The 10,838-nt window shown below is 43.2% G+C and overlaps 1 protein-coding gene across 1 annotated transcript; it reads left to right on the plus strand.

Annotated features, from left to right (window-relative positions):
- Positions 1–2,712: 2,712 nt before the first annotated feature.
- On the plus strand, positions 2,713–4,695 carry lrrc4.2 (leucine rich repeat containing 4.2). The gene has a single exon (XM_029523459.1). The coding sequence runs from the start codon at positions 2,713–2,715 to the stop codon at positions 4,693–4,695; it is 1,983 nt and encodes a 660-aa protein (XP_029379319.1).
- The last annotated feature ends 6,143 nt before the right edge of the window (positions 4,696–10,838 follow it).

The following is a 10,838-nucleotide window of genomic DNA, read 5'->3' on the forward strand; positions in this document are numbered from 1 at the left end:
ATCCCTAATCCTCATCCTTCTCTTTCTCTCTTTCTGTGCCATTTCACTAAGGAGACTACTATGAAGTACATTCCCTCATCTGTCTCTCTCATTCTTCTCCTCTATCCCTATTTATCTAATTTTTCACTTCTTTCTATAGGCTCCTTCCCCTACTTTATCAAGGACGTGGCTATATCTCCTCCCACCCGACCCCGTCTCTGTCCCCCATTCTCTCTATAAGTCTTTTTTCCTCTATCTCTGTCTTTCTCTCTCATCTTTCTAAGAGATAACTGTGTGCAAGCTCTTTCATCGTTCTGCTCCCTGAAGAGAAGACTGCCCAGCAGACAGAGAGAAGCACAGTCAGCATTTCAGTCCTCCATGATGTCACGGACCCCCGACCCACCCCCTTTAAACCATGAAGACTCTCTCACTCCCACAGTAAATCCTCTACAACTGACAAAATAAGAAAAGCAAACAAAAATCATGTCTGTCTGTCTGTCCCATATGGTAGTAATGCATGAGGGAAAGACTAACCAAAGTATGCTTAAGAAGAGCTGAGGAATAGCAGCAAGCTGCATATTCGCTGGAAAGCACAGACGCACTGCTGTGCTCAGAGACAGCGAGAGAGAGAACACAAAACAGTTGAAGTAGGAAGTCTGACCTCTTGTCTGTGTATGATACATTGAAATGAGAAGCTTTTAATTTTAACAATGGGTTGGGGGGAGGTGTTGTGGGGACAGACAGCACCAGAGAGGGGAAGATCAACCCAAGTGAAGTGATCTAGAAAGTGAAAGCCAAGGAAGAGGACGAGGGACCGAGCACATGAGAAACACATGGAAAGAACGAAAGAAAGAGAAGAAGATAGTTACAGTTGGGGGAGAGTGAAGGAGGGCGAGAGGAGGAGGCGAGGTTGAATGTGTTAATACACAGAAACACTGCATCAAACCAATGCACTGCTTTGAGGCTGGCTGAGCAGCTGAGAGGAGTGCGTCAGCAGTACATTCACGTTCCCACTGAAGGACAAAGGGAGGGGGCAGAGCGAGCATCTTAGCCTGCCTGCAACACCGACACACATTGGAGTGGGGAGTAGGGGGGTGTAGAGAAAAGAGAGAGATTGGAGAATAAACAAGAAGAGGAGATGTGGATTAGAATGCTGCTCCTGCTGCTTCTGTGACGGTGGGCTGCCTGTTTGAGTACTCGCGTGCCTCCTCTCAATCTCGCTCTCTCCCCCTCTCACACATACTCTTCTTCGCGCACTCTATCTTTTTCATGCTCTTGATCTGTCAGTGGTTCTCGCTGTCCTCTCTCAATCTCTCTCCTTCTCTCTCTCTCTCTCTCTCTCTCTCTCTCTCTCACTCTCTCTCTCTCTTTCTCTCTCAGTTCTACTCTGGGTACTGCAGTAGTCCACCAGCCAGCCGCAAGTCTGACAGCCACACACATGGCTAACTGCCACAACTTACTACCTCAGCCCTGGAGAGATACTAACAAATAAGCAAGCAGAAAAAGACTGCAGGACTCAGCCTGGAGGACAAACAGCAAGCGGAAAGAAGAATCCTCAATACCTTTCTCTGTTTATGGATACAGATACGGAGCCCACTTCCACACACATCCTCCCAGCGTCATCCTTACTCTTTTCTCTCATTGCAGAAGAGGACAAGAGTGCTCTCTCTCTCTCCCCTCCGACAGCCTTTCGTGAAGCTCCAACAGTGCAGTGCATCCTCTTCTCCACCCCCCACCTAGCGCCACCATCTCTCCCACCACCCCCGACCCCCCCCACCCCTCGGGAGGAATAGACGGATTACTGCTAACTGTGCACACGGCAGCCTGCAGCTGCTCTGACCAGGGCCAGCCCAACGTTGGAAGGAAGCAAGAAGAACACAGAGAGGGATAGGAGAGGGGGATGACTGTGCCGGGAGTTCTTTAGCCTTTTTCTGTCTTTCAGTCCCTGTCACAACGGTGCTAATCAGCAACTGACTAGCCCTTGGCAAAGTCACAGGGAGGGAGGTCTCGCCACCAAACAGGCCACCAGCCAACGAGCCAACACATGTATCAGGAGCCAATAGAACTGAGGATTTTTGTTTATTTCAGTTTTTCGATTCTTCTCTCCTCCTCTGACGTGTTGAACTGCATTATGGATCGTGGTGATTTATCCACACTGGAGCTGCATTTCGGAGTCTGCAGCCTGGCAGGGGGGCAGTTAGTGGGGGCAGAAGGGATCCCGGCACCTACCAAGTCATTTTGGCCTTACTTCTGCCTGTGAGTGGTTCCATGCTGCCCTCAATCTTTAATACCAGGAGCCATTTTGTACCCTTGACTAATACGGGGCCACCTCACTTTTTCAAAGAGGGAACAAAAGAAAGCATTAATCTTCTGTCTTTCCACGGAAAGGAATTATAAATGAATGTTATGTACGGCTTCTGCTTTCAATAAATATTTACAAAGAGGCAAAAAAGGACCACTTTCAAACTCACGAGGTATGTCACTGACTCTATTATTCAATCTTTTTCTTACATTGCTGCACTATTTTTTGCACACTGCTCTTGTGTTAATCTCTTACTCTCTCCATCCCTCTTTTTTTACTTTTTTCCTCTCACGCATCAATTTCAATATAGCATTTCCCCACACTGTTGATGGAACTTGGGAGCCTTGAGTTGCTCCAGCCTGGCTAGGGTGGTCTGTGCTCTGGTGTGTGCCGTCTCCCCCCAACATGCAAAATAATGAGCCCTCCACACCATGAGTCCTCTGGGCCAGGTTAGTGTGCAGCCTACCTGGAACGCAGCCCTGCTCGCCGTGCTCTCCCTCATGGTGCCTGCTCTCAGTATGTGCCAGTCTACAGGGAACCCACAGAACTGTCCAGGTGTGTGCTCCTGCACTAATCAGCTCAGCAAGGTGGTGTGCACCCGCAGAGGCCTGGTTAAGGTTCCTCCGAACTTTCCAGCCAACACCAGATACCTGAACCTGATGGAAAACAGCATAGAGACCATACAGGCCGATAGCTTCAGACACCTTCATCACCTGGAGGTACTGCAGTTGGGAAGAAATGCTATAAGGCAGATTGAAGTGGGGGCCTTCAATGGTCTGACTAGTCTTAATACCCTAGAGCTGTTCGACAACAGACTGACGGTCATACCTAGTGGAGCTTTTGAGTACCTATCAAAGTTGAGAGAGTTGTGGCTTAGAAACAATCCCATTGAGAGCATCCCCTCTTATGCCTTCAACCGTGTCCCCTCACTCATGAGACTGGACCTGGGAGAGCTGAGGAAATTGGAATACATTTCTGATGGGGCCTTCGAGGGCCTTCAGAACCTCAAGTATCTCAACTTGGGAATGTGCAACCTGAGGGAGTTTCCTAATCTTTCACCTCTAGTGGGATTGGAGGAGCTAGAAATATCAGAGAATGTTTTCCCTGAACTGAAACCTGGGGCTTTTCGGGAGCTAAAGAATTTACGTAAACTGTGGATTATGAACTCTGCCATCACGACCATCGAGAGGAATGCATTTGATGACATCACGGCTTTAGAGGAACTCAATTTAGCCCATAATAACTTGTCATCCCTCCCCCATAACCTCTTTACCCCTCTGCAGTACTTGGTGGAGCTACACCTACACCACAACCCTTGGCGATGTGACTGTGATGTGGTGTGGCTCTCCTGGTGGCTCAGAGAAAACATTCCCACAAATTCCACCTGCTGTGGACGCTGCCACACGCCGGCCCACATGAGAGGACGATATCTGGTGGAAGTCGATCAGACCACCTTTCAGTGTTCTGCACCATTCATACTTGATGCTCCCCGAGATCTGAACATCTCAGCAGCACGGGTGGCAGAGCTGAAGTGTCGCACAGCTGCCATGAGTGCAGTCCGATGGCTTCTCCCCAATGGGACTGTACTGACCCACAGCTCAGCCCACCCACGGATATCTGTCCTTAACGACGGGACACTCAATTTCTCCAACGTTCTCCCATCTGACACGGGTGTCTACACCTGCATGGTCAGCAACATGGCAGGAAATTCCAACGCTTCGGCCTACCTGAACGTCAGCAATGCCGAACTCAACACATCTAATCTGTCCTACTTTACCACAGTTACAGTGGAATTTTTGGAGCCCACAGTGGAAGAAACCCCTAAACCCAAGCCTACCATCCCTGCCTCACCCTCTTCCTTTCAGCCTGTCTTCATCTCCACACCAACTGTGCTGTTCAAAAATACTCAGACTCCTAAACAGGTGTCAGTTCCGACTGTCACAGTCTCTACAGAGCCAGCTGCCAGCCTGGATGAGATGATGAAAACTACCAAAATCATCATAGGGTGTTTTGTCGCCGTTACTTTGCTGTCAGCTGCCATGTTGATAGCGTTCTATAAGTTGCGGAAGCGACATCAACAGAGGGGCACGGTGGCAGCAGCCAGGACCTCAGAAATCATACAGATGGAGGAAGACGTTCCTCCTGTTCCACCACCCACCTCCGGATCTAGTGGCTCTGATGACACAATGTTGGTACTGCCTACATTAGTGGAACACAACAGCAACACCTTTAAGCCTGGGTATGTGTCCTCCTCCTCCTCTTCCCGTCAAGGGGGCTACGGAGCCCACTGGACCCAGAACAACTCTTTCCATCGTTCAGTCAGACAGCATCACAGCCACATCAGCACCATTGCTGATCCCTACGTCCTGAAGACTACTCACGGCAAGGAGAAGGTTCAAGAGACCCAAATCTGAGTAATGCTCCCTATGGATCTATCTCTGACTCTGCCCCAATCTCTCCTCTTTCCCTGTCTGCTCATCTGTCCATGCAATAGAATGCACAAAGAACAAAACGGTAACTTTCTTTTGTACAGAAGTGCAAAACAGAGACAGTTTTTTGTTTCTTGTACATGCCTACACATACGTATATAAATATGAAAAAAATCAAATATATATAAATGAAACTACTGTCAGGAAATGGTGAGACATGCGGATTATATTAGAAAAGAAAGTAATTTGAAACTATTTTCTAATAACCAGTGACTTCTATTTAAAAAAAATAAAAGATTAAGATAATGAATTGCTTTTGTGACTGATCACAGAAGGTGGTACTGTCTACTGTAGGAAAAGAGGGATTTAGTTTGTTTTTTGACCATATTTAGGATGCAGTACAACACTCTTTATACAGGCAACAGTTTATAAATACAGCCCCAAACTTAAGCTCCACTTTTTACTGTGCCAAATATTATATGCAATAAAATGGTATTTCCAAACTAAAGAACACAACAAGACACAAAAAGGAAGCAAAATCTGGATAGATAGAAATATTTGTCCAAGGATAGCAGCATAATGGCACAGATAGAATGTGCTGTTCAGTAGCTATCAGCCAAATGCTTTTGGACTGCAGTGAATTTCTGCAGCTAAGGTTTAACCCTCTGTTTGCTGGAGCTAAGCTGCATTTATTTAACAGTGCCCGTGCTTCTTAGTTGTAGCGTATCTAAACATGTTTATTTAGTGTGCTCATGATTCCCCCACTAGCTCAACTGGCGATGATGACGTGCAGGCTAATAACAGCTGTTGCAAATACTTTGTTCTGTTATGGGTTGCATTTTGTATTACTTCTTTTCCGTCCCGTTTTTGACATGCTTCTTAATGGCTTGTGTAGTGTTTAGGGCTAATTTAGTAATGCATTACAGCAGTTGCCTGACTTGTCTCTGCAAGGGCTCATTCTGATGCTAATTTTTCAAAGGGAAAAGACGTGGTGCAGTGATACAGGGCTTTGCTGACCATTCTGATTTTAGAGAGGAAAAAAAAAAACCAAACAAACAGAGGATTGAAAAGAAACAAAATGAATGTCTGATACTGGGGCTTTTCCATGGACTACATTGAAACATGACTTTGTTTTTCTTTTTGTTTCAACACTTTATTTTGAGCAACACTATTTTTATGGAGAGACAAAGGAGGCTATGAAAAATAAAAACCTTTGGTTTGTATTTCTCTAATCAGAAACATTTTCATCTGATGTTTTTTCTTCTCTCTGAATATATTTCCATATGTGTGTAAGTTGTTTAATCGTGAAGGCTGGAGGCAGTATTGTAAATCGTATCTTACCCTAAACCCCCCATCTTATGGTCCTATGCATTTACTTAGTGTCTGCATGAATGGGTCTTTAAGTAACTGGTGTACAATGCTGCATTATACCCCACAGTGGGGCTCTATGCAGGTCAGATAGGCTGTTGGTCTTTGATGCCTCAGCTTAGTTCTTAACATTGATTTCTCAGTGACTGTGAAGGGGAAAAATACATGTATCCCACAGTGTACAGTTTGTGGGTTTCTTTTCCTTATACCCTTAACTGCAGGTTTTAATTTGTATCTGAAGCTGACATTTTTCAAGTGAGAAGACAAGCATATATTGTGTTTTTAATAAGGAGAAAAGCTATTTAATTGTGATAGCAGGTACAACACAAGTCTACTTCTGCAAAGCACCTACTTATAGATGCAATCCAATTATATCAGTTTACAAATAATTTTTATTTATTTAATTTTGCAGACGGTGTACATGTTGGTCCACTTCAGAATAATATGAAAGCTTCTGATGTCATGCAGTTTAAAGGCCAGCTGCCATAAATAGGTGTGCCTATTCCCTGTGGTGATTGAAACAGCCTTACCTATGACCTTATACTGTTGCCCTTCATATAGCCATTAACCGTTTGACAAATGCTTGCCGGTTTTTAAAGGTTCGTTTTGCAAAACACCATTGCCTCTTCTGAGGCTATTTGGGGATAAAGAGGAAATTACAGTATGACCCCTGTGATAATTAGGCAGGATGGTGAGTCTACAGGAACACCCAGGCTCCTTTTTTAGAACCTTTCAGCAGGACTTCTTGTACAATCGAAAGATGGTTAATGACTGCTGTGTGACACTGACTACCATTGTGTTCGTAAATGTATATGCATAATTTCTTTTACATCCACAATAAAATGACTGCATTACAGTAGGTACTAGTGGTGCAGTAAACAAAACAGGGACAGCAATTATGTAACAGTCTGGAATTCAGGTTGAGTGGGTTGAGTTGGCAGGAGTTAGTTATAGTTATTGAAATAAAGACATTGCCATAGTAGGATATATAGTTCATACAATATAAACAATTAATTAACTAATGTTAAAGGAATCATTTAAATTAACTTAATATTTCCATTCTGGAGGTTTCCTCAGATCTGAATGGATAGATGAAGAGCTGCTTTTGTTTTTTCTGCCAGCACATCTGGTAGTGTGTGAGTATAGGTGGGCCTCAACAAGCAGACGGAACCGCTCAGACCGTGTCAAGTATTTCTTCATTTTCTTCAAGAAAATACGAGTGTGGTAAACTGCTGAATATTCAACCCCTGCCAGAATGTGAAGCTTGCTCTTTGGTTTGACAAAACAGAATGTTCTTGGTTGTTACAGTATGTGTGGGTTGATAAAGAGCACACTCTTATTATTTCCCCAGCACAGCGTGGCTCTGGCCATGCTACAGGCTTCATAAGAGGATGGTAGCTGTTTGTGAAGCCTTTAGTGTGTCCAATAATCAGCCACATACAGAACTGACAAGTACTTCCTCTTTTCTTTTTTCTTCCCCCTCCTCTTCCTCCTCCTCCTCAATATTAGCAGCAAAAGAGGAGACGGGCTTGGAATTAACATATTGCTCTCAACCACTCAGTCAATTCAAATTTGTTGGGCCAGTGTCAAGGGTGAAGTGGCTATGGGCTGAAGTGGAAGGACCATTCTGTTACCTGCTCAGAACAAAGGCCCAGGCAATATTCCTGCCCTGACAACATCAGCAGGGTGAATATAAATCTTTTCTCTGGGGATAATGCTGTCTTACCTCCAGCAGCTACATCAGTCATATGCTTTACATTCAGGTTTATGTTGCCTTGTGGCAAATTAACTGTGAAGATGTCTTTTTCTAACTGCCATTTCCCGCCCCCCTCCTTTTTATAATTTGCTAAGTGACTTAAATGAAAACCTTGTAAATATGACATGGACAGGTGGTATTTTGAGTTCTTCCCAAAAATTATCACAAATTGTCATTTTTTTTGTATGTGTGTGTGTGTGTATTTTTTTTTCCCCCAAGTTGATTCATAGTCGTTTTGTTACTGATAAAGCTTCAGCCAAAGATGAGATGCATCTTTTTGAAGTAAGGGCAGAGGGGGGTAAAAAGAATGGCTAAACTGCCAATATTCAGTTTGTCTCACTCCACCTTGATAGGATCTATTGAAAAACAACAGGAAGGGGGCAGGGATGAAGCTCTAGGGTTGGCATTCTACGAGGTTAAGGGTTTGTTGGGAACAAGTCCTTGAGCCTCAAGATCCATATCTGTTAATGAAGTCTCCAGCTGTAAAAAGGTGTTGGTCAGGTGGCTGGCCACAGCAATTCTGTCTCAATCTCCCAACTGACTGATGCTTTTTTGTGCCCATACAGGGATTTTAAGAAATGATCCATGCTCCTCTTAGAAGTGAGAAATGGCCAAGGCTCAGTTCTCATTCCTCTCTCAATGCTTAATTAGCCAGCCCACTCCTAACTGCACCCTTTAACCATCCTGTCCACCTGATCTGAGCCAATGGAGACACTCAGAAATGTCAAGCTACAAAGATATCCAAGATTCAACAAGAAATTGTGAATTTATATTTTTTTTACAGGAATAGTGGAGACTAATTTGTTTTTCTTGGTATAATGTGACCTTGGTATTTTTTGCCACTCATGAAAGTTAAATGAAGCAAAACAAACTTAGATGTGCCTTAGAAGAATAATGTTAACTCACTGGAAAAGTCATATTCAAAGACAATAAGATATAATCAAAACATCTGTGTGGTGTGTGTTTTATCAGCCAGAATGACCTATGATTTTTGGGTCAGTGCAAAACAAGGCAAAAAGATTAATGGTTGGTAAGAGCTAGTTTCAAACATCAACTTTTTTTATTATCTGTTTTTGCCATTTTTCATGCAAGACACCACTCAATGACTTAAAGTTCTCAAACACCAGATAATTTAACTGAGATAACATGAAATACAAAATATTAAAGAGAAAAAATACAAGTTTCATGTGCTTGCACTGCACAATAGTTATTTGTATTACCTCAGCAAAATAGGACAATGATGAAACAACACAGACACACAGTGGGACGTGTTATTTTTAATTTCTCAACATGCCAGGTGAGTGACCTTCTCAAAAAATCATGCGGTCAGAAAATGATTCCCTTGAGAGTGATAACGCATTGTGGATGATGTCTAGTTTCTGTCACACGCTGGACAAGGTATGAGACTGACCTCACTTTATTGTAAGTGGAAGGACAGTCGCACTGAATCTTTGGCCCAGTTCACTATCAGCAATCAAAGTCTGAACAGTGAAGTCTAATCCATTTTCATACATATGTGATACATTTAAAAAATGATGACGCTTAATAGAATTACTTTGTCTTCTGGTGGTATTACAAAACATGGCACTGCTGTTATCCTACTGCAAAGCAGACATCTACTGTATGACACTGTAAATGTCGGAGTAATGTAGACCAGTGCTCTCTTTGAACCAGTGCAGCTTTTAATAAGGGATGGCAGCTGGACGTAGTTCCTGGAGGTCTGTCCGCAATAGCGATGATAACTGTTCCGTTTGGAACAGTTACAGACAAAACTGTAGAAATGGTAGAAATCAAAGACAACAGTAGAAATTTGAACCCAGGCTATGGTTTAGAGTCAAACAGTCTGAGGGTGATCATCATACAGGGGGTTCATACAATAATACGCCCAGCATTGCAAAATGTAGTGCGTAATCTTCGTCAAATATTCTACTGCTCCATTGAAGGCTCTGAATGATAAATGGTTGCTTTGCAGGTTACTGCGATTGCCCCTCTCACATTGCTTGTGGTTCCCTTTGTTTCTTTCTTTTGTTGTTGCTCTTTAGGACAGAGTAGTAGAGGTCTATCAGGAGAGAGATACTGACTGATCCACTTGTCCTACTCGTTTAGATTGGTGAAAGCTACTGCTTATCACTGGTTGAGTAAATTAAACTGAATATTTGCCTAATGGCCTTATTTCTTTGGAGTTTGCTTTAATCCACGTTAGTGAGTAAAATATTCATAACTGAACCGAGGTTGAATTGAGTTGGATTGAATTGGATATTTGCATCAAACTGGGATCTTGTGAAACAAAATTTTGTCCACTTGAGGAATGTGGCAGCGGCAACATCTCTGCACTCAGGAATGTGTTGAGAAAAATATTTTGAGAAATATGTAAGCTTTAAAAATAAATTGTCTGTTGCTTTACTGGCTGTTTTATTTATTTTAGTATTTAGTTGTAGTTTTGAGACTAGAGTGCTGTGGTATTTGATCACGGTACATAAAACAGGTATCAGTGTCTTTAGGCTGAGCCCTTGTTGTTTCCACTGTGAACCAGCATTTTATTCAAGTTTATCAAAGTCTTGATCTCTGTCAGTAACAGAAACTATTACAAAAGCAAATACAACAAAATGAGCATATCACACTGACACCCATCTCCTTTTCAGAGTGAGCAAGATTGGTGACCGGCCACCAACCAACTGGGAGTTGGAAGGACAGACACAGACAGACAATTCAGTGAAATTTGAAACACTACATAGAGACTTTGTGGGCTGCATCAATTCAATGAACCATGAAAACAGCTTCTATTTGAGCTCATAATAGGTTCATCAACTGACTCACTGTCAAATCTCCACAGCTCAGTGGCAGTTTCTGCACTTGCATGGATCATTTGTTTTTTCTCTTTAAACTTGACTTCCGTCTCTTTTCTCATTCATTCCCATTGACCCTGCCAGTAAAACCCAAGGTTTCAGAGTTGCTATGGTTTCCATGATCTCCACCGCAATGGTGACTGGCTTCTGATGAAATT

This window comes from Echeneis naucrates, chromosome 16 (genome assembly GCF_900963305.1).
Source record: "Echeneis naucrates chromosome 16, fEcheNa1.1, whole genome shotgun sequence".
Taxonomy (NCBI): domain Eukaryota; kingdom Metazoa; phylum Chordata; class Actinopteri; order Carangiformes; family Echeneidae; genus Echeneis; species Echeneis naucrates.